The sequence below is a fragment of the Neoarius graeffei genome, chromosome 4, assembly GCF_027579695.1.
Source record: "Neoarius graeffei isolate fNeoGra1 chromosome 4, fNeoGra1.pri, whole genome shotgun sequence".
Taxonomy (NCBI): domain Eukaryota; kingdom Metazoa; phylum Chordata; class Actinopteri; order Siluriformes; family Ariidae; genus Neoarius; species Neoarius graeffei.
Genome location: NC_083572.1, coordinates 3,692,532 through 3,717,910, shown reverse-complemented (window position 1 = coordinate 3,717,910; position 25,379 = coordinate 3,692,532). Strand labels below are relative to the sequence as shown.

The 25,379-nt window shown below is 42.2% G+C and overlaps 1 protein-coding gene across 1 annotated transcript in view; it reads left to right on the top strand.

The window, feature by feature from the left end:
- LOC132884743 (alpha-1,6-mannosylglycoprotein 6-beta-N-acetylglucosaminyltransferase B-like) overlaps positions 1-25,379 on the top strand; it is a 235,072-nt gene that overhangs the window by 59,517 nt on the left and 150,176 nt on the right. Inside the window, exon 3 of the mRNA XM_060918644.1 lies at positions 12,476-12,620. Coding sequence (XP_060774627.1) covers positions 12,476-12,620 — 145 coding nt within the window. The remainder of the gene's footprint in view (positions 1-12,475; positions 12,621-25,379) is intronic.

The window sequence follows — 25,379 nt, the reverse complement described above, 5'->3', positions numbered from 1 at the left end:
CTGACATTTTATCTGTTGATGCTCTTTTTGAAAATAAATTTTGTGGTGCTGAAAAATGGAAATATTGTCTTAGAGAAATTCATATTAAAGACATGACGTATTGTGTGTGCTTCAATCAATGACACAATGACAAAGTGCTAGCTTCCTCTCCTTTTTTTTGATAATCATCTAACGTTCCACGAGCAGACACACACACACACACACACACACACACACACACACACACACACACACACACACACACACACACACACACGCGGATATCACCAGCCACTGAAACCACAGCAGCTGTTCCTCGATGTTCTTTTGCACCTCCTCTGGTCTTCTCACTCACTGTTGTCCTCCACGTCCCCACATTGTGATTGATGTTCCACGTGTCCTTCATGTTCCTTCACGTCGGTTCCTCTCTCCCGTCTCAGGGACTCTGTGTGTGTCTGCAGGCGCGACAGGGTTCTCCTGCCCCCTGCTGCATCTGCGCTGCGGCCTGGCGCGGGATTGATCGTGTTTATGCGCCGGATGTGAGAGTGAATTAATCAGGTGTGAGACACTTCTCGTGCCTGGACTCTGGTTCCAGATGGCAGCCGTGTTTTAGCTAAGTGAAAGGTCAAAACCTGCTCTGAACACAAATGTCTGAGTCTCGCTGGGATTCGTGCTGCGTCTGTAAATCTTAGGGCAGAGGTTAAAGCTGCAGGGAGAATACAGGAAATACAGCAGACACAATTCACGGATGTTTAAGAAACACAAACAGATTCGAGAGAGAAGCGAGTCTCTGACTGAAACAATTCACTGGTTCACGGTTCGTCACACACACACTTACACAAATGGCTCACAAAATTCACTGATTTTTTTTTAAACCATAAATTTGCATAAAAATCCCGTTAAACCATTTAGAACTGTTTGTAATTATGAAGTCCGTCAGCAGCAACTGAACCAAAAGAATCAGTCAGTGAACAATTCTGAGTCATTCACCTGAGTGACTCCTTCACAACGACTGAATCATTTACGAACGAATCCTGGCTAGATGTTTCACAGGAATCTTTTCACTCTTTCTGACTGTCTCTCCATCCATCACTCTCTTCATGCATCTCTCTTTCTATCTATCTCTCTTTCTATCTCTCTGCCTCTGTCCATCTTTCTCTCTTTCTGTGCATCTCCGTTCTTTCTGTCTGTCTCTTCATCCTTCTTTGTATTTTTCTCCCTCCATCCCTCTCTCTCTTTCTGTCTGTCTGTCTGTCTGTCTGTCTGTCTGTCTGTCTGTCCATCCTTCTCTATACAGTATGTACAGTGGTGCTTGAAAGTTTGTGAACCCTTTAGAATTTTCTATATTTCTGCATAAATATGACCTAAAACATCATCAGATTTTCACACGAGTCCTAAAAGTAGATAAAGAGAACCCAGTTAAACAAATGAGACAAAAATATTATACTTGGTCATTTATTTATTGAAGAAAATGATCCAATATTACATATCTATGAGTGGCAAAAGTATGTGAACATTTGCTTTCAGTATCTGGTGTGACCCCCTTGTGCAGCAATAACTGCAACTAAACGTTTGCGGTAACTGTTGATCAGTCCTGCACACCGGCTTGGAGGAATTTTAGCCCGTTCCTCCGTACAGAACAGCTTCAACTCTGGGATGTTGGTGGGTTTCCTCACATGAACTGCTCGCTTCAGGTCCTTCCACAACATTTCCATTGGATTAAGATCAGGGCTTTGACTTGGCCATTCCAAAACATTAACTTTATTCTTCTTTAACCATTCTTTGGTAGAACGACTTGTGTGCTTAGGGTTGTTGTCTTGCTGCATGAACCACCTTCTTTTGAGATTCAGTTCATGGACAGATGTCCTGACATTTTCCTTGAGAATTCACTGGTATAATTCAGAATTCATTGTTCCATCAATGATGGCAAGCCGTCCTGGACCAGATGCAGCAAAACAAGTCCAAACCGTGATACTACCACCATCATGTTTCACAGATGGGATAAGGTTCTTATGCTGGAATGCAGTGTTTTCCTTTCTCCAAACATAACGCTTCTCATTTAAACCAAATATTCTATTTTCGTCTCATCCATCCACAAAACATTTTTCCAATAGCCTTCTGGCTTGTCCACATGATCTTTAGCAAACTGCAGATGAGCAGCAATGTTCTTTTTGGAGAGCAGTGGCTTTCTCCTTGCAACCCTGCCATGCACACCATTGTTGTTCAGTGTTCTCCTGATGGTGGACTCATGAATATTAACATTAGCCAATGTGAGAGAGGCCTTCAGTTGCTTAGAAGTTACCCTGGGGTCCTTTGTGACCTCGCCGACTATTACACGCCTTGCTCTTGGAGTGATCTTTATTGGTCGACCACTCCTGGGGAGGGTAACAATGGTCTTGAATTTCCTCCATTTGTACACAATCTGTCTGACTGTGGATTGGTGGAGTCCAAACTCTTCAGAGATGGTTTTGTAACCTTTTCCAGCCTGATGAGCATCAGCAACGCTTTTTCTGAGGTCCTCAGAAATCTCCTTTGTTCGTGCCATGATACACTTCCACAAACATGTGTAGTGAAGATCAGACTTTGATAGATCCCTGTTCTTTAAATAAAACAGGGTGCCCACTCACACCTGATTGTCGTCCCATTGATTGAAAACACCTGACTCTAATTTCACCTTCAAATTAACTGCTAATCCTAGAGGTTCACATACTTTTGCCATTCACAGATATGTAATATTGGATCATTTTCCTCAATAAATAAATGGCCAAGTATAATATTTTTGTCTCATTTGTTTAACTGGGTTCTCTTTATCTACTTTTAGGACTTGTGTGAAAATCTGATGATGTTTTAGGTCATATTTATGCAGAAATATAGAAAATTCTAAAGGGTTCACAAACTTTCAAGCACCACTGTATGTCTGTCCCTCTTTCTGTCTCCCTCTCCATTCATCTTTCTTTCTTTCTTTCTTTCTTTCTTTCTTTCTTTCTTTCTTTCTTTCTTTCTTTCTTTCTTTCTTTCTTTCTATCCTACTGTTGTTTTCTACCTCTGTCTGTCTGTCTGTCTGTCTGTCTCTCTATCATCCATCTCTCTCTTTCTCTCTTTCTGTCTGTCTCTGCCTCTGTCCATCTTTCTTTCTCTACATCTCCCTCTTTCTTTTTGTCTGTCTCTCCATCCTTCTCTATTGGTCCCTCTCCATCTCTTTCTTTCTTTCTTTCTTTCTTTCTTTCTTTCTTTCTTTCTTTCTTTCTGTCTGTCTGTCTCTCCATCCTACTCTATCTGTCTGTCTCTCCCTCTTTCTATCTGTTTCTCTCCATTCATCTTTCTTTCTTTCTTTCTTTCTTTCTTTCTTTCTTTCTTTCTTTCTTTCTTTCTTTCTTTCTGTCTCTCCATCCTTCTGTCTGTCTCTCCCTCTGTCTGTCTTTCTCTCTCCATCCATCTCTGTCTTTCTCTCTTTCTGTCTGTCTCTGCCTCTGTCCATCTTTCTCTCTTTCTCTGCATCTCCCTCTTTCTGTCTGCCTCTCTCCAGTCATCTTTCTTTCTTTCTTTCTTTCTTTCTTTCTTTCTTTCTTTCTTTCTTTCTTTCTTTCTTTCTTTCTTTCTTTCCATCCATCTCTCTCTCCCTCTGTCTGTCTGTCTCTCTTTCTGTGTATTTTCTTTTTGTCTGTCTCTCCATCCTTCTCTATCTGTCTCTCTTCATCCATCTATCTCTTTCTTTCTGCCTCTCCATCCTACTCTATCTGTTTGTCTCTCCCTCTTTCTGTCTCTCTCTCCATTCATGCTTCTTTCTTTCTTTCTTTCTTTCTTTCTTTCTTTCTGTCTGTCTGTCTGTCTGGCCATCCTTCTCTATCTGTCTCTCTCCATCCATCCATCCATCCATCCATCCATCCATCCATCCATCCATCCATCCATCCATCTTTCTTTCTTTCTTTCTTTCTTTCTTTCTTTCTTTCTTTCTTTCTTTCTTTCTTCACCTGTATTTCTCTCCTTCCTCTCTCTCTCTCTCTCTCTCTCTCTCTCTGGGTCATGATCGGTGCAGGTCTGTAATCCTCTGATCCTCTGCCGCAGCTGTAATTGAGTTCATCCTGGAGCCGTTACTGGTGACAGCACTCATGATTTGCTCAGTTACTCTGCTGTCATACACACACACACACACACACACACAGCGAATTTCCATCTACCTGAATAAAAATAGCTGATATTGTAAAAACACCTGAACGTCAGATTTATGGACTCGGCCGAGGTGTTAAAAGTGAAGATGTGATAAACATCTGCGGAAACATGTTCCTCTGTGTGTGTGTGTGTGTGTGTGTGAGAGTGTGTGTGTGTGTGTGTGTGTGTGTGTGTGTGTGTGTGTGTGTGTGTGTGTGTGTGTGAGTCCATTGGCTTTCTTTTGCAGGTAATTTCACAATTGTGACCTCAGCATGGTGGGAATGAAGGTCAGGAAGGAACTAATCCACTGTGTGAACGCAATCACTGTGTGAACGCAAGTTAAAGACATCTCTCTGTTTCTCTCTCTCTCTCTCTCTCTCTCTCTGTCTCTCTCTCTCTCTCTCACACACACACACACACACACACACACACACACACACACAGAGTAATATTTAATAAAGACTCATTGTGATCTGATTTATGTGTAATTTACTGCTGCAGTTCAATTCACTGCTTAAAGACCACTGAGCTACTGAGAGAGAGAGAGAGAGAGAGAGAGAGATGCAATGACGCCCTTCAAAACCTCTCCGGAGAGAGATTGGGATGAAATCAGAATTATGGAGAGGAATTACCCCCTCTCTTACTTGTTTTTTCACTTTCTTTCTTTCTTTCTTTCTTTCTTTCTTTCTTTCTTTCTTTCTTTCTTTCTTTCTTTCTTTCTTTCTTTCTTTCCCTCTCTCATTCTCCCTCTCTCTCTTCTCATCTCTGTAGCAGTTCTCTTTCTCTCTTCCTATGCCTTTCTCTCTCCATCGCTTTTCATCTCATTTTTTCTTCTTGTTTTGTTCTCTCTCTCTTATTCTTTTGTTTTCATGCTCTCTCTCTCTCTCTCTCTCTCTCTCTCTCTCTCTCTCTCTCTCTCTCTCTTTAATTTAGCAGGTGAATGCAATAACATGACCTCGGCCTCTCTGTGGATTTGTGTAATTGGCTCCGTCTTGCCGAGGGACGAGAGCGTCAACATCATTTGTTCTCCTCCATCTCTGTGAGCCGAGTCACGCTGCACTCTATTACACGGGAAGGGTTCAAGCTGAAAATCCACCTGCTTTAAACACACACACACACACACACACACACACACACACACACACACACACACACCAACATACACCAACACACAGTGTTACACACCAACACACAGTATTACACACCAACACTCAATACTCAACAATACACAGTGTTAACACTGATACACACCAACACACACCAACACACTGTGTAACACACTGATCCACACCAACACACTGTGTAACACACTGATCCACACCAACACACTGTGTAACACACTGATCCACACCAACACACTGTGTAACACACTGATCCACACCAACACACTGTGTAACACACTGATCCACACCAACACACTGTGTAACACACTGATCCACACCAACACACTGTGTAACACACTGATACACACCAACACACTGTGTAACACACTGATACACACCAACACACTGTGTAACACACTGATCCACACCAACACACTGTGTAACACACTGATCCACACCAACACACTGTGTAACACACTGATCCACACCAACACACTGTGTAACACACTGATCCACACCAACACACTGTGTAACACACTGATCCACACCAACACACTGTGTAACACACTGATCCACACCAACACACTGTGTAACACACTGATCCACACCAACACACTGTGTAACACACTGATACACACCAACACACTGTGTAACACACTGATACACACCAACACACTGTGTAACACACTGATCCACACCAACACACTGTGTAACACACTGATACACACCAACACACTGTGTAACACACTGATCCACACCAACACACTGTGTAACACACTGATCCACACCAACACACTGTGTAACACACTGATCCACACCAACACACTGTGTAACACACTGATCCACACCAACACACTGTGTAACACACTGATCCACACCTACACACTGTGTAACACACTGATACACACCAACACACTGTGTAACACACTGATCCACACCAACACACTGTGTAACACACTGATCCACACCAACACACTGTGTAACACACTGATCCACACCAACACACTGTGTAACACACTGATACACACCAACACACTGTGTAACACACTGATACACACCAACACACTGTGTAACACACTGATCCACACCAACACACTGTGTAACACACTGATACACACCAACACACTGTGTAACACACTGATCCACACCAACACACTGTGTAACACACTGATCCACACCAACACACTGTGTAACACACTGATCCACACCAACACACTGTGTAACACACTGATCCACACCAACACACTGTGTAACACACTGATCCACACCAACACACTGTGTAACACACTGATCCACACCTACACACTGTGTAACACACTGATCCACACCAACACACTGTGTAACACACTGATCCACACCAACACACTGTGTAACACACTGATCCACACCTACACACTGTGTAACACACTGATCCACACCAACACACTGTGTAACACACTGATCCACACCAACACACTGTGTAACACACTGATACACACCTACACACTGTGTAACACACTGATACACACCTACACACTGTGTAACACACTGATCCACACCAACACACTGTGTAACACACTGATCCACACCAACACACTGTGTAACACACTGATCCACACCTACACACTGTGTAACACACTGATCCACACCAACACACTGTGTAACACACTGATACACACCTACACACTGTGTAACACACTGATACACACCTACACACAGGATTACACACAAAAACAAACCAAATAAAAAAAAAATGATGATGCAGTATGATGAAGCGATGTGATGAAGCGGTGTGATGAAATGGTGTGATGAAGTGGTGTCATGACGTGGTGTGATGAAGTGGTGTGATGAAGCGGTGTGATGAAGTGGTGTGATGAAATGGTGTGATGAAATGGTGTGATGAAGTGGTGTGATGACGTGGTGTGATGAAGCGGTGTGATGAAGCGGTGTGATGAAATGGTGTGATGAAATGGTGTGATGAAATGGTGTGATGACGTGGTGTGATGAAGCGGTGTGATGAAATGGTTTGATGAAGTGGTGTGATGAAGCAGTGTGATGAAATGGTGTGATGACGTGGTGTGATGACGTGGTGTGATGACGTGGTGTGATGAAGTGGGGTGATGAAATGGTGTGATGAAATGGTGTGATGAAATGGTGTGATGAAGCAGTGTGATGAAATGGTGTGATGAAGCGGTGTGATGACGTGGTGTGATGATGTGGTGTGATGACGTGGTGTGATGAAGTGGTGTGATGAAGCGGTGTGATGAAGCGGTGTGATGAAGCGGTGTGATGAAGTGGTGTGATGAAGCGGTGTGATGACGTGGTGTGATGAAGCGGTGTGATGAAATGGTGTGATGAAGTGGTGTGATGAAGCGGTGTGATGAAATGGTGTGATGACGTGGTGTGATGAAGTGGTGTGATGACGTGGTGTGATGAAGTGGTGTGATGAAGTGGTGTGATGAAGTGGTGTGATGACGCGGTGTGATGAAGTGGGGTGATGAAATGGTGTGATGAAATGGTGTGATGAAGCGGTGTGATGAAATGGTGTGATGAAGCGGTGTGATGAAGCGGTGTGATGACTTGGTGTGATGACGTGGTGTGATGACGTGGTGTGATGATGTGGTGTGATGAAGTGGTGTGATGACGTGGTGTGATGACGTGGTGTGATGAAGTGGTGTGATGAAGCGGTGTGATGAAGCGGTGTGATGAAGCGGTGTGATGACGTGGTGTGATGACGTGGTGTGATGAAGCGGTGTGATGAAGCGGTGTGATGAAGCGGTGTGATGAAGCGGTGTGATGACATGGTGTGATGAAGTGGTGTGATGACGTGGTGTGATGACGTGGTGTGATGAAGCGGTGTGATGAAGCGGTGTGATGACGTGGTGTGATGAAGTGGTGTGATGACGTGGTGTGATGAAGTGGTGTGATGACTTGGTGTGATGAAGTGGTGTGATGACGTGGTGTGATGACGCGGTGTGATGAAGCGGTGTGATGAAGCGGTGTGATGAAGCGGTGTGATGACGCGGTGTGATGAAGTGGTGTGATGACGTGGTGTGATGAAGTGGTGTGATGAAGCGGTGTGATGAAATGGTGTGATGAAGCGGTGTGATGACATGGTGTGATGAAGCGGTGTGATGACATGGTGTGATGAAGCGGTGTGATGAAGCGGTGTGATGAAGCTGTGTGATGAAATGGTGTGATGAAGCGGTGTGATGACATGGTGTGATGAAGTGGTGTGATGACGTGGTGTGATGAAGTGGTGTGATGAAGCGGTGTGATGAAATGGTGTGATGAAGTGGTGTGATGAAGCAGTGTGATGAAATGGTGTGATGAAGTGGTGTGATGACATGGTGTGATGAAGCGGTGTGATGAAATGGTGTGATGACGTGGTGTGATGAAGCGGTGCTATGACGCAGTGCGATGACACTGTATAATGAAGCGGTATGATGAAGTGGTGTGATGAAGCGGTGCGACCAGGCAGTGTGATGAAGTGGTGTGATGACGTGGTATGATGAGGCAGTGTGATGAAGTGGTGCAATGACATGATGCAATGACATGGTGCGATGAAGCAGTGTGACGACATGGTATGTTGAATTGGTGTGAGGAAGTGGTGTGACGAAGCGGTCTGACGACGCAGTGTGATGAATCATTGCGATGACGTGGTGCGATGAAGTGGTGTGATGAAACGTTGTGACCATGCAGTGTGATATAGCAGTGTGATGATGTGGTGTGATGAAGCGGATGCACTGTTCCCAACATACTTTGATTATTTTCACATAAAAACACATCATGTAGTGATAGATTCCTGTTACACCACAACAGTTTGTCAATGATTATCTTTTTGTTTATGTATTAGAGTGTAACACATCATGCTTTTTATCTATTTATGATTGCATTAATGTTGGGGAATGTCTGTAAAGCAGGTTCATGTGCTCACTTATGTACATACTTACACTTACGCAGCACATTCCTGCCCACAATTTTGCAAAATGCACTAAAACCCTCCGGAATGTTTATATCCTGAAGTTCAGAACCTGAAGTCAGCTTGTACACAAGTAAGCAAATATCTGACCATTATGTAACTTAATATCTTAATTAAACAACAATATATAAATCAGTTTTATTTCAGCTCGCTTTCAGCAGCACTAATGAGCACATGGGGAGGTAATTAGGCCAAAGCTACAAAACATTGTATTATGTGAGTGAAACACACGCATTAGCAGTTAGCTGAACGCACAGAAAGCAAGCAAACTGACCTTTTAGAGCAAGTGTGTAAAACAAATAATGAATAAGTGGGAAAAATGGGTAAACAAACCCAACTTTCAGTGCAGCATTAATGGATATGAGTATGGCTATATTAGTAATGAACAGTTATTAATGTGAATAAAAAAGACATAAAAGTGAAAACAACATGGTGTGATTTTGTTAATACCGAAATACATCCTCACCTACAAATACCCCACAACAATACTCCACAGCCATAAATATCCACCAAAGCTGAACACCTGTTCAACCAAATAAATAATTTATACTTTAGTAATCAATTAATTAACAAGAAGACAGAGTCATCTACTGTATATCCCCCGCCCTATATACCAACTATATACCAAGTTTCAAGATGTTATTTGTCACATTTTTCAAGGTGTGCTGCAGGAAATCAACCCGACCTCTTTACACTGACCTCAGCAGCCCATGGCATAATAAACCCTGATTCCAAAAAAGTTGGGACAAAGTACACATTGTAAATAAAATACGTAATGCAATGATGTGGAAGTTTCAAAATTCCATATTTTATTCAGAATAGAACATAGATGACATATGAAATGTTTAAACTGAGAAAATGTATCATTTAAAGAGAAAAATTAGGTGATTTTTAAATTTCATGACAACAACACATCTCAAAAAAGTTGGGACAAGGCCATGTTTCCCACTGTGAGACATCCCCTTTTCTCTTTACAACAGTCTGTAAACGTCTGGGGACTGAGGAGACAAGTTGCTCAAGTTTAGGGATAGGAATGTTAACCCATTCTTGTCTAATGTAGGATTCTAGTTGCTCAACTGTCTTAGGTCTTTTTTGTCGTATCTTCCATTTTATGATGCGCCAAATGTTTTCTATGGGTGAAAGATCTGGACTGCAGGCTGGCCAGTTCAGTACCCGGACCCTTCTTCTACGCAGCCATGATGCTGTAATTGATGCAGTATGTGGTTTGGCATTGTCATGTTGGAAAATGCAAGGTCTTCCCTGAAAGAGACGTCGTCTGGATGGGAGCATATGTTGCTCTAGAACCTGGATATACCTTTCAGCATTGATGGTGTCTTTCCAGATGTGTAAGCTGCCCATGCCACATGCACTAATGCAACCCCATACCATCAGAGATGCAGGCTTCTGAACTGAGTGCTGATAACAACTTGGGTCGTCCTTCTCTTCTTTAGTCCGAATGACACAGCGTCCCTGATTTCCATAAAGAACTTCAAATTTTGATTCGTCTGACCACAGAGCAGTTTTCCACTTTGCCACAGTCCATTTTAAATGAGCCTTGGCCCAGAGAAGACGTCTGCGCTTCTGGATAACGTTTAGATACGGCTTCTTCTTTGAACTATAGAGTTTTAGCTGGCAACAGCGGATGGCACGGTGAATTGTGTTCACAGATAATGTTCTCTGGAAATATTCCTGAGCCCATTTTGTGATTTCCAATACAGAAGCATGCCTGTATGTGATGCAGTGCCATCTAAGGGCCCGAAGATCACGGGCACCCAGTATGGTTTTCCGGCCTTGACCCTTACGCACAGAGATTCTTCCAGATTCTCTGAATCTTTTGATGATATTATGCACTGTAGATGATGATATGTTCAAACTCTTTGCAATTTTACACTGTCGAACTCCTTTCTGATATTGCTCCACTATTTGTCGGTGCAGAATTAGGGGGATTGGTGATCCTCTTCCCATCTTTACTTCTGAGAGCCGCTGCCACTCCAAGATGCTCTTTTTATACCCAGTCATGTTAATGACCTATTGCCAATTGACCTAATGAGTTGCAATTTGGTCCTCCAGCTGTTCCTTTTTTGTACCTTTAACTTTTCCAGCCTCTTATTGCCCCTGTCCCAACTTTTTTGAGATGTGTTGCTGTCATGAAATTTCAAATGAGCCAATATTTGGCATGAAATTTCAAAATGTCTCACTTTCGACATTTGATATGTTGTCTATGTTCTATTATGAATACAATATCAGTTTTTGAGATTTGCAGATTATCGCATTCCGTTTTTATTTACAATTTGTACTTTGTCCCAACTTTTTTGGAATCGGGGTTGTAAACCCACCGGAGTTTTGGTCCAGCTGAGCTAAAAATGAACATTTCTCACATTTCTTAGTCTCAAAAGGCACAGCTACATTACTTAATCAACACATATACCAACTTTCAAGACCAAACCACTCATAGTTTTCAAGTTCTGCTCTAGAAAGAAAACCGACCCCTCAGACTAACCTGAGAGACCAAGTCTGAAATTGTTTCCATGGAAACATGAAAAATTTAAATTTCTCAAATTTCTTACTATGAAAAAGCACATTTACATCACCTTGTTAACATGTATACCAAGTTTCAAATCCGTATCATGGATAGTTTTGGATATATGCTCCGGAAACGAACATCGCTCTTAGAAATGAAGTCAAAATCTATTTTTTATGTAAAAATTTGAAAAATACTTTTTTCAAACATCCAAAATAGCAAAAGGCAGCAGTTCACATGTTGCTTGATATGTATACAAAGTTTCATGAAGATTTCTTCAGTAGTTTTAAAGACATGGCCCAGAAACGAAAACGTGACCGGACAAACGGATGGACGGACGGATGGACGGAACCCGTTTCTATATCGCCTGCCAGAATTCACTTGGTCGGGGGAGAATTAGTGATTTGGAATAAAAGACAATAAAACCCACTATTAACAAATTATTATCCATTTTATTTTATTTATTTTTTTTTATTCATATACTGCTTGTTGCTTTTATACATTAAATTGTAATCAGGATTAATTTTTTCCCCCCAAAGCTATTTGGGGTTCATTTCAAGCTCAGATCTGAAAAGTTGAGGGTTAAGGGACAAAATGTCATGGAGTTTCATTTCACACTGGACTATTAAAATAAAATTCCTGCATATTTTTGCACAAGCTGACATTAAAGATACTTTTTTTTTAATCAAAGAAAGTTTTTACAGATACGTGTGTGTGTGCGTGTGTGTGTGTGTGTGTGTGTGTGTGTGTGTGTGTGTGTAGTGTTTGGAGGCGTGGAGTCCCGAGGGGTCCTGAGGAAAATCAGTGACATGTTGGAGGTCATCATGAAGAGGATGGACACTCTGTCGAGACTGGAGGACGCTAATGACTCACGGCGTCTGGAGGAGCTCAGTTCGGCCATCAGCAGGTAAAACACACAAAAAAATGAAACACTCCTCCTCAGTCTCAAGCGGGTTATTACATGTTATTACAACTTATTACCGGTTAGTACAAATTATTACAAGTCATTAAATGTAATCACAGGTTATTACAAGTTATTGCAAGTTGTATTACATTATTAGATGTTACTGCACGCTATTACAAGTTATTTCAAAGTACTAAATGTTAGTACAAGTTATTACAATTTATTTCAAGTTATTATAGGTTATTAAATGTTATTACATTTTACTACATGTTATTACAGGTTGCTACAAGTTAGCATGTTATTACAAGTTATTACATGTTATTGCAACTTATTATAGGCTATTACATTTTATTAAATGCTATCACATGTTGGTACAGGTTATCACATGCTATTAAATGTTATTACAAGTTATTACATATTACATTTTATTACATGTCATGACAGGCTGTTGCAATTTAGCACAAGTTATTACAAGTTATTACATGTTATTGCAAATTATTATAGGTTATTGCATGTTATTACATTTGTTACATGTTGTGTCATTACGTTATTGCAAGTCATTATCGGTCATCACATTGTATTAGATGGTATTACGTGTTATTACAAGTGATTGAATGTTATTGCAAGTTATTGCACATTATTACAGGTTATAATTTATTGCAAGTCATTATAGGTCATCACATTTTATTACATGTTATTAAATGTTATTACCAGTTACTGCATGTTATTATAGGTTATTGCATTTTATTGCATGTTACCACATTATTACATGTTATTATAGTTGCATGTTGTTACACTAGGGTGACCAGATTTCCCTAGTCTGAAACCGGGACACTTTTGCGCGTGACCATGCCCGTGTACGCACACCTTTTTTTTACGTAAACGTGACACTCAGAGAGGTGCTCTTATCATTTTGCTGAAGCTCACATTTATCAACATCTCACATGAAATAAAACAAACAGGCATTTTGTTATCTAGTAGCATAGTGGTGTACAGATCAGTTAAATTATGGTCAGACAACAGATTTTGTAATGGCTGAGAATAGGCCAGGCTATGTCCATAGGCCACATTTACACTGATTTATTTCATGTGTTTGTGAGAACACCAAGAAGAATGCGTATGCACATGTAGGCTATATCTCTACAATTGTATGCACTATAGCATGAACTTAAACAGTAGATATGTGACCTCAACATCGCCTAGGTCAGAATCAACCTTACTAACCATTCCCCACAACTGAATGAATAAAGCAAGAAGATGTGTACAAAAGTGAACACTTTAATGGAAGGTGCAACAAGCTGTTCAACACAGCAATATGGCCAAACTGTCAGAACAGTATGTTAAACAGAAACAAAAAAGAGACAAGTGATTTGAGAATATACACTCAAACAAAACAGCAATAAAGGAGGAGAGGGGCGACAGCCCGAGGAAAGCCCCCACAGGAGCGCACAGCATTTGCAACATAGGCTACCCAACTCAGTACAACAACAAAGCACAGGAACAAAGCTAAGGCGACTGTCAATCCACCCAACTTGTGTTTAGCCTTTTTAATGTGATCCTGTATATCGGCGTTACCACCGTGGGCTACGGAGAAGGAACACTTACAGTGTGTGCAGTAGGCTTCATGCGCATTGTTCTGCGCCTCTCGGAGGAAGGGGTAGGTGCCCTGTAAATCTTTGGAAAAGGTACATTTTCTTTTCGGCATAATTGCTGCGACGTTACTGCTGCTAGCTGCTAGACAAAGAACATTTGCGCCAGTTAATGTTTATTTTATTGTTGCATGGCAACACGTTCTGTGGTCTGGAATAATGTGGCTAAGTAAACACCCATGCCACAGGGCCAGGGGGCAGTAACCAGGAAAGTTTGTGATTCCTATCAATTCATCAAAATAGTAAATGCAGACATTTCTTCGCTAATGATTCCCACGCTGCTCAGTCGCAAACGTCGTGAGTGGCGAAAACCGGGACATATCCATGTCCCGACAGACTTTTGTCAGGACTTGGGACACACAACCACAAATCGGGACTGTCCTGGTAAAACCGGGACGTCTGGTCACTCTATGTTACACATTATTATAATTTATTGCAAGTCATTATAAGCCTTCACATTTTATTACATGCTATCACATGTTATTACAAGAGATTGAATGTTATTGCAAGTTATTGCACATTATTACAGGTTATTACATGTCATGTTACTGCAAGATATTATCAGTTATTGTGAGTAATTATAGGTAATTAAATTATATTACAAGTTATAGCATGTTATAACATCACAGCCTTGTTAAGTTCTGGATAATGGTGTATAATTTTACATCAGTGTGTGGATGTTATGGTTCTATACATCAGTTCTTTGTCTCTGGTGGAACCTTTAAATGTTCTAAAATGTTTTTCAATCTAAAGGGTTCTAAGTTGGTGCGATGAACCACAATTATACACTGAACTCTTAAAGAACCTCACATAAGGAACCATATAACTAAATATCCACAAAACTCAATCACAAAACCCCACATATCTAAATACCTCTAAATATCTAACTATCAAAATGAAAAAAAAAATAACCCACAGGTAAAGACCCCCTCAACTGCAAATACCCAATAATTAAATAATCCCATCACCTCGAAACTCTAAAAATCCCACAAATAAATACTCCCTCAACCAGAAAACCCAGCACTGAATGCATGCACAACCAGAGATACCCCTAACACCTAATTACCTCTCAACCAGAGATACCTCTCACAGCTAATTAAACCCCCTCAACCAGAGATACCCCTCACAGCTAATTAAACCCCCTCAACCAGAGATACCTCCCACAGCTAATTACCCCATCAACCAGAGATACCTCCCACAGCTAATTACCCCTCAACCAGAGATACCTCTCACAGCTAATTACCCCATCAACCAGAGATACCCCTCACAGCTAATTACCCCCTCAACCAGAGATACCCCTCACAGCTAATCACCCCTCAACCAGAGATACCCTCACAGCTAATCACCCCTCAACCAGAGATACCCCTCACAGCTAATTACCCCTCAACCAGAGATACCCCTCACAGCTAATCACCCCTCAACCAGAGATACCCCTCACAGCTAATTACACCTTCAACCAGAGATACCTCCCACAGCTAATTACCCCTCAACCAGAGTTACCCCTCACAGCTAATCACCCCCTCAACCAGAGATACCTCTCACAGCTAATTAAACCCCCTCAACCAGAGATACCCCTCACAGGTAATCACCCATCAAGCAGAGATACTCTTCATAGCTAATTACCCCCTCAACCAGAGATACCCTTCACAGCTAATTTAACCCCCTCAACCAGAGATACCCTTCACAGCTAATCACCACTCAACCAGTGATAACCCTCACAGCTAATCACCCCTCAACCAGAGATACCCTCACAGCTAATTAAACCCCCTTAACCAGAGATACGCCTCACAGCTAATCACCCCTCAACCAGAAATACCCCTCACTGCTAATTACCCCTTCAACCAGAGATACCTCCCACAGCTAATTACCCCCTCAACCAGAGTTACCCCTCACAGCTAATCATCCCCTCAACCAGAGATACCTCTCACAGCTAATTAAACCCCCTCAACCAGAGATACCCCTCACAGCTAATCACCCCTCAAGCAGAGATACTCCTCACAGCTAATCACCACTCAACCAGTGATAACCCTCACAGCTAATTACCTCTCAACCAGAGATACCCCTCACAGTGAATTACCCCTCAACCAGAGTTACCCCTCACAGCTAATTAACCTTCAACCAGAGATACCCCTCACAGCTAATCACCTCCCTCAACCAGAGATACCTCTCACAGCTAATTACTCTTCATCAAAGATACCCCTCACAGCTAATCACCTCCCTTAATCAGAGATACCCCTCACAACTAATCACTCATCAACCAGAGACACCCCTCACAGCTAATCACCCCTCAACCAGAGATACCCCTCGCAGCTAATCACCCCTCAACCAGAGATACCCCTCACAGCTAATTACCCTTCAACCAGAGATACCCCTCACAGCTAATCACCCCTCAACCAGAGATACCCCTCACAACTAATTACCCTTCAACCAGAGATACCCCTCACAGCTAATCACCCCTCAACCAGAGATACCCCTCACAGCTAATTACCCCTCAACCAGAGATACCCCTCGCAGCTAATCACCCCTCAACCAGAGATACCCTCACAGCTAATTACCCCTCAACCAGAGATACCCTCACAGCTAATTACCCCTCAACCAGAGATACCCCTCACAGCTAATCACCCCTCAACCAGAGATACCCCTCACAGCTAATTACCCCTCAACCAGAGATACCCCTCACAGCTAATCACCCCTCAACCAGAGATACCCTCACAGCTAATTACCCCTCAACCAGAGATACCCCTCACAGCTAATTACCCCTCAACCAGAGATACCCCTCACAGCTAATCACCCCTTAACCAGAGATACCCCTCACAACTAATCACTCATCAACCAGAGACACCCCTCACAGCTAATCACCCCTCAACCAGAGATACCCCTCACAGCTAATCACCCCTCAACCAGAGATACCCCTCACAGCTAATTACCCCTCAACCAGAGATACCCCTCGCAGCTAATCACCCCTCAACCAGATATACCCTCACAGCTAATTACCCCTCAACCAGAGATACCCCTCACAGCTAATTACCCCTCAACCAGAGATACCCCTCACAGCTAATCACCCCTTAACCAGAGATACCCCTCACAACTAATCACTCATCAACCAGAGACACCCCTCACAGCTAATCACCCCTCAACCAGAGATACCCCTCACAGCTAATTACCCTTCAACCAGAGATACCCCTCGCAGCTAATCACCCTTCAACCAGAGATACCCCTCGCAGCTAATCACCCCTCAACCAGAGATACCCCTCACAGCTAATTACCCCAACCAGAGATACCCCTCACAGCTAATTACGCCTTCAACCAGAGATACCTCCCACAGCTAATTACCCCCTCAACCAGAGTTACCCCTCACAGCTAATCACCCCCTCAACCAGAGATACCTCTCACAGCTAATTAAACCCCCTCAACCAGAGATACCCCTCACAGCTAATCACCCCTCAAGCAGAGATACTCCTCACAGCTAATTACCCCTCAACCAGAGATACCCCTCACAGCTAATTTAACCCCCTCAAACAGAGATACCCTTCACAGCTAATCACCACTCAACCAGTGATAACCCTCACAGCTAATCACCCCTCAACCAGAGATACCCTCACAGCTAATTAAACCCCCTCAACCAGAGATACCCCTCACAGCTAATTACCCTTCAACCAGAGATACCCCTCGCAGCTAATCACCCCTCAACCAGAGATACCCCTCACAGCTAATTACCCCTCAACCAGAGATACCCCTCACAGCTAATCACCCCTCAACCAGAGATACCCCTCACAGCTAATTACCCCTTCAACCAGAGATACCTCCCACAGCTAATTAACCCCCTCAACCAGAGTTACCCCTCACAGCTAATCACCCCCTCACCCAGAGATACCTCTCACAGCTTATTAAACCCCCTCAACCAGAGATACCCCTCACAGCTAATCACCCCTCAAGCAGAGATACTCCTCATAGCTAATTACCCCCTCAACCAGAGATACCCCTCACAGCTAATTTAACCCCCTCAACCAGAGATACCCTTCACAGCTAATCACCACTCAACCAGTGATAACCCTCACAGCTAATTACCCCTCAACCAGAGATACCCCTCACAGTGAATTACCCCTCAACCAGAGTTACCCCTCACAGCTAATTAGCCTTCAACCAGAGATACCCCTCACAGCTAATTACCCCTTCAACCAGAGATACCTCCCACAGCTAATTAACCCCCTCAACCAGAGTTACCCCTCACAGCTAATCACCCCCTCACCCAGAGATACCTCTCACAGCTTATTAAACCCCCTCAACCAGAGATACCCCTCACAGCTAATCACCCCTCAAGCAGAGATACTCCTCATAGCTAATTACCCCCTCAACCAGAGATACCCCTCACAGCTAATTTAACCCCCTCAACCAGAGATACCCTTCACAGCTAATCACCACTCAACCAGTGATAACCCTCACAGCTAATTACCCCTCAACCAGAGATACCCCTCACAGTGAATTACCCCTCAACCAGAGTTACCCCTCACAGCTAATTAGCCTTCAACCAGAGATACCCCTCACAGCTAATCACCTCCCTCAACCAGAGATACCCCTCGCAGCTCACAGCTAATTACTCTTCATCAAAGATACCTCTCACAACTAATCACCTCCCTTAATCAGAGATACCATCACAACTAATCACTCATCAACCAGAGACACCCCTCACAGCTAATAACCCCTCAACCAGAGATACTCCTCACAGCTAATTACCCTTCAACCAGAGATACCCCTTGCAGCTAATCACCCCTCAACCAGAGATACCCCTTGCAGCTAATTACCCCTCAACCAGAGATACCCCTCACAGCTAATCACCCCTCAACCAGAGATACCCCTCACAGCTAATTACCCTTCAACCAGAGATACCCCTTGCAGCTAATCACCCCTCAACCAGAGATACCCCTCACAGCTAATTACCCTTCAACCAGAGATACCCTCACAGCTAATCACCCCTCAACCAGAGATACCCCTCACAGCTAATCACCCCTCAACCAGAGATACCCCTCACAGCTAATTACCCTTCAACCAGAGATACCCCTCACAGCTAATCACCCCTCAACCAGAGATACCCCTCACAGCTAATCACCTCCCTCAACCAGAGATACCCCTCACAGCTAATCACCCCTCAACCAGAGATACCCCTCACAGCTAATCACCCCTCAACCAGAGATACCCCTTGCAGCTAATTACCCCTCAACCAGAGATACCCCTCACAGCTAATCACCCCTCAACCAGAGATACCCCTCACAGCTAATTACCCTTCAACCAGAGATACCCCTTGCAGCTAATCACCCCTCAACCAGAGATACCCCTCACAGCTAATTACCCTTCAACCAGAGATACCCCTCACAGCTAATCACCCCTCAACCAGAGATACTCCTCACAGCTAATCACCTCCCTCAACCAGAGATACCCCTCACAGCTAATTACCCTTCAACCAGAGATACCCCTCACAGCTAATCACCCCTCAACCAGAGATACCCCTCGCAGCTAATTACCCTTCAACCAGAGATACCCTTCACACCTAATCACCCCTCAACCAGAGATACCCCTCACAGCTAATCACCCCTCAAGCAGAGATACCCCTCACAGCTAATCACCCCTCAACCAGAGATACCCCTCACATCTAATTACCCCCTCAACCAGAGATACCCCTCACAGCTAATCACCCCATCAATCAGAGATATCCCTCACAGCTAATCACCCCTCAAAGCACAAATAACCCAGAGTTAAATATTCTGTAATGTTTTAATATTTTAAACTTTTAATATTTTAGTATTTTAAAGTGTCCTTTGTGCGCTGTTTGTTTATGAATTTTACTTTTCTTGTGGACGGTGAGAGAATTTGAGTAAAACATATTGAAATGTAAATTGTTCTTCACATTGACATGAATTCAGATGCTTGGATCCGACTCACCGTTCTGCTTCTGAGCTATAATATAATTATTGTTGTGAATCCTCATCGTCTGGCACTTGAGTGAGTGTTTTTGCTTCAGAGAATATTTCCACTTCAGTGATAATCAATCCTGTTTATGTTTTTTTCTTTTCTTTTTTTTTTACAACATGGTACTTGATTTGCTAATTTCCACTGTTGGCTGTTTTCTCATTTCACATTTCTGTCACTGAGTTTCACACCGCGCTTGCGGCAACACGGTCAATCTCTCACCGTGTGATCGCTCAGTCCTGCAGCGATAAAGAGAATTCATCAGGAAAAGAAATGACAGGAACAAGAGAGAAAGGTGAAAAGTGGAAGAGCAGTCGAGCAGAGAATCAAGGAACATGTGAAACTTCCACATGCAGCTATTAGCACCATATGGCTCTCATCTCATCTTATTATCTGTAGCTGCTTTATCCTGTTCTACAGGGTCGCAGGCGAGCTGGAGCCTATCCCAGCTGACTACGGGCGAAAGGCGGGGTTCACCCTGGACAAGTCACCAGGTCATCACAGGGCTGACACATAGACACAGACAACCATTCACACTCACATTCACACCTACGCTCAATTTAGAGTCACCAGTTAACCTAACCTGCATGTCTTTGGACTGTGGGGGAAACCGGAGCACCCGGAGGAAACCCACGCGGACACGGGGAGAACATGCAAACTCCGCACAGAAAGGCCCTCGCCGGCCACGGGGCTCGAACCTGGACCAGTGCGTCAAAGAAACATTGTTAAAAGGCAAAATCGAAAAAAAAAAGAAAGTTGTGGTAGACATCATGGGATCGGGTCAGTGATGGTACATACGTAAAGGTGATGCTGATTTCTGCAGGTGTGGCTGTTGGACTGTCTGAGTTCTGTTCGCAACAAGCAGACAGTAAACTACTGTAAATGTTGGATTAGATCACAGAGCAAAAATCCATGAATTTTACACCACAACTGAATGAAATAACAGTAAAGATACTGTATTCATACACAGGAGTAAACAGAAATAAACTGATGTAGACAATACTACAAAGTATGAAACATCAGTAAACAATATTAAACATCAGTAAACAAAATTAAACAGTACGACACAGGATTAAACAGAAATAAACTTAAAAACAGGAGTAAAATATGGTATAATTAAGCAGTAATAAATGTCATTAAGCTGTAATAAACACTAATAGATGTTATTAAATAGTTATAAATGTTATTTAAACACAATAAACAGTAATAGATGTTTTTAAATGGTAATGAAGCAGTAATGAATGTTATCAAGTTGAACAACAGTTAGACTGGGCTAACAAGATATCAAACCAAATATGTTATTAAACAGTAATACTGTTATTAAGCAGTCATAAACAGTAATAGGTTATATTAAACATTAATAAATGTTATTAAGCAGTCAAACAGTAATAGATTATATTAAACATTAATAAATGTTATTAAGCAGTCATGAAGAGTAATAGATGTTATTTAACAGTAATAAACAGTTGTAGATGGTACTTAACAGTACTATATGTTATAAGAAACTGTAATAAGTGATATTAAACAGTAATAAATGGTATGAAGCAGTAGCACACAGAATTAATAAACAGTACTAAACAGATGATGTATTTTTCTTTCTTAATTTGTATAAATGTATTTAAATTCCCCTTTGCGTGAGATGGGAGTGATATATGAGCCTGTACGTGTCCTCTGCATTATGGCACTGGAGCAGTGTGAAAATGAACAGAATAGTGAGAGAGAGAGAGAGAGAGAGACACAGGGGTCGTGATGATCATCTGAGCCAAATACAGATCATTCGTGGTTTGGTGAATTCAGTCGTCTCTTGGGGAACGTTTCTGATTCGTATGACAACATGATAATTTCAGGTGACTTTAATCTACCAAACATTCTTTGGGAAACTCCAGAAAATACCACTGGCTCTGATGAAATAGCATTTCTTGAACTTCTAAATGACTACTTCTTGACACAAATGAACACTGCTGTGACACGTGGCAATAACACGCTCGACCTCGTTATCACGAATACGCCTGAGAAGATTAGAATTCGAGAAATCTTGTCTCCTGAGGATGGAGGTATTCTCACGGACCACGCCATTATACTCTTTGATTTGCTGGCATTGGTTCCTCGAGCGCTCAAGCATAAACGATTTGTTTATGACTATCGCAATGCTGACTTCATTGGCCTTCGTTCTTATTTACAACAGACCGCGGTCCTGTCCAACACCATCTCTGAAAAAGAAAACATCAATGATGACTGGATTAGCTGGAAGTCTGCATTTCAAGCAGCTGTCAAGCAGTTTGTTCCATCTAAAAAGATCAGAGGCAGGAATAGTCCTCCTTGGATATCTGGTGAGATTCTTCATGCCATCAAGAAGAAAGCACGCATTCGTCGTCAATTTATTCGTTCTCGCACAGACCATTTAAAGGAAAAGTTCAAACGACAGCGCACAGTGGTAAAACATCTTCTAAAGGAGAGCAGAGATCAGTTCTTTGGCTCCCTAGACAGGGAACTAAAGAACAATCCTAAACGATTTTGGTCACTCCTGAAGCTGAAATCCAAGTCAAGCAACTTCCCGCAAACAATGTCAATGGCTTCTGATAATAACACTAGAATCAAGGCAAACGACCCAGATGATATTGCTAACCTGTTCAACCGTTACTTCACTTCTGTCTTTACTACAGACCATGGTACGAGCATCATGGATGATCTACAGCCTGATGATACCGATGAATCCTTACTTACATCCTCAGGAACTCTGACGTTCACTAAGGAAACGGTAGAAGCATCATTTAAGAAACTTGATCCGTCCAAAGCTTTAGGTCCTGATGGTATACCTGCTCGACTCCTGAAAGAAACAGCTATTCAGGTTGCCCCCTCCTTGTGTGCTCTATTTAATAAATCGCTCAGTCTCGGTATCGTACCAGATGACTGGAAACTAGCTAATGTAGTTCCCGTGTTCAAAAAAGGAGAGAAAGACCATATGGAGAACTATCGACCAATCTCACTATTATCTCTGGTTTCCAAAGTCATGGAGCGTTGCGTTTTCACTACCATAAAAGATCAGACAACAAGCCTTATCAGTACTGTGCAGCATGGATTCGTACCTGGTAGGTCTTGTACGACTCAGCTCATTGAAGTTCTTGATCACATTGGAAGCCTGCTCGACCGAGGAAACCAGATTGATGTAATATATTTGGACATGTCCAAAGCCTTTGATAAAGTCTCTCACCGTCAACTAATCAACAAACTCTATCAATATGGTTTTAGGGGTAATATCCTAAACTGGTTTCAGTCTTATCTGCACGACCGTAAACAACGAGTCACGGTACTTGGCGCTACTTCTATTCCTTTATCAGTTACATCAGGTGTCCCTCAAGGTTCAATCCTTGGTCCAATGCTGTTTCTTCTGTACGTCAATGACTTGCCAGAGACAGTATCATCTTCTAGAGTAGCTACATTTGCGGATGACACTAAGCTGTTTAAAGCAATTTCAAACATGACAGATTCTTCCTCCCTGCAGAAAGACCTTGAAGATTTGGGCCAGTGGTCTCTGTCATCTGGACTAAAATTTAATGAAAGCAAGTGTAAAGTTCAAACTATCAGTAGAAAAAAGAATAATGTCTTTCATCCCTATTCAATGAATAATATCCATCTCAAACGAACCAAAGAAGAACGCGACCTTGGAGTGTGGATTACTTCTGACCTTTCATGGAAAAAGCAAGTACTCACACAGTGTGCAAAAGCTAATCAGCTGTTGGGCTATGTCAGACGGTCTACAAAATGTTTAAATTCTCAATGTTCAAGACGTACCATTTACCTCACCATCATACGCCCGCATTTAGGGTATGCGACGCAGGTATGGGCTCCTCAGTCTGTAGAACTCATCAGACGAACTGAACTGGTTCAAAGACGGGCTACAAAATACATCCTTGGTTTGCCATACATCTGTGATATTAACTACAAGGAAAGATTATTAAGAACAGAACTACTTCCTTTATGTTACTGGCACGAGTATCTTGACATGGTACTATTTTATAAGCTTGTCACTGGGATAGCTAAGATTGATCCCAAAGTCACACCATCGGTAATCAGTCCAAGAAAAAGGACAAGAAACCAAGGTTCAGCTGAAATCCTGTTTAAACAACCATTTTGCAGAACTTCCACATACCAGAAGTCATTTTTGATAAGAACGACAAGAATTTGGAATTCACTTCCGCAAGAAACTCGTCAACTCAAAGTATCACTGTCTTCTTACAAGTCGCTCCTTTTACAGTACTACATACTATCCTTACAGTCTACTTACGATCCAGATGACCTACGCTCATGGAGAACAATATGTGTGAAGTGCAATTTTGCACGAAGTCTTCATAAGCCTTTGACTTGTTGTTTTTAAATATTTTAGAATTAATTATGACGTTATTGTTATACTTTCACTTTATAGAAGGGTCTGCAGTAAATGGCTCAGCTGTTGCGGATTCCCTGCCTTAGTTTTTTTTTTTTTTTTTTTTTTTTCTTTTGTCATTGTTGTTGTCGATATTATGCTTTTACATAATTTAATTATTCTAAGGCAAAGTTAAATAAATAAAGCTGACACGCTGTTTGTGTTATGGTGGAATGGGTTCTGATGTTCCAGATGATTCGCCCTCAGGGCAGGTGTACAATAACAGACTACGGGATTAGAGAGAGAGGAGAGGGATGAGAGAGATTACTCTCTCTCTCTCTCTGTGTCTCTGTAGTTTTATCTGGTTTTCCTGCTAAGTGAGGTGTGACTGAACACTCCCTTCACTTCAGCTCACGAGAAACAGCTATTTTTGTCCCTTTCTTTCTTTTCAGGTAAACCTGGCCCAAATATTTATTTTTTCTAATAATAGAACATGTTCCAAAAGGAAACATTTTTATACATCCTCCACTTTGAATTGATTTAGATTTGAACTGTTTAGGTTGTTACAACATTACATACTCAAAATCTGTTGAGATTAGTGTACAAGGGGCGACGTTTAATGTCAAAATTAGCATTAAAAAAGCAGGAAATGTGTAACTTAGCCGCTGTTATACATCAATGATAATCTCTTGTAACTCAGTGCAAGTTTAGCCTCATAAAATCAACTGTATGATCGTATAGATGTAATATGTTTATGGCGGATATTAGCAGGTGATGTAAATGTAC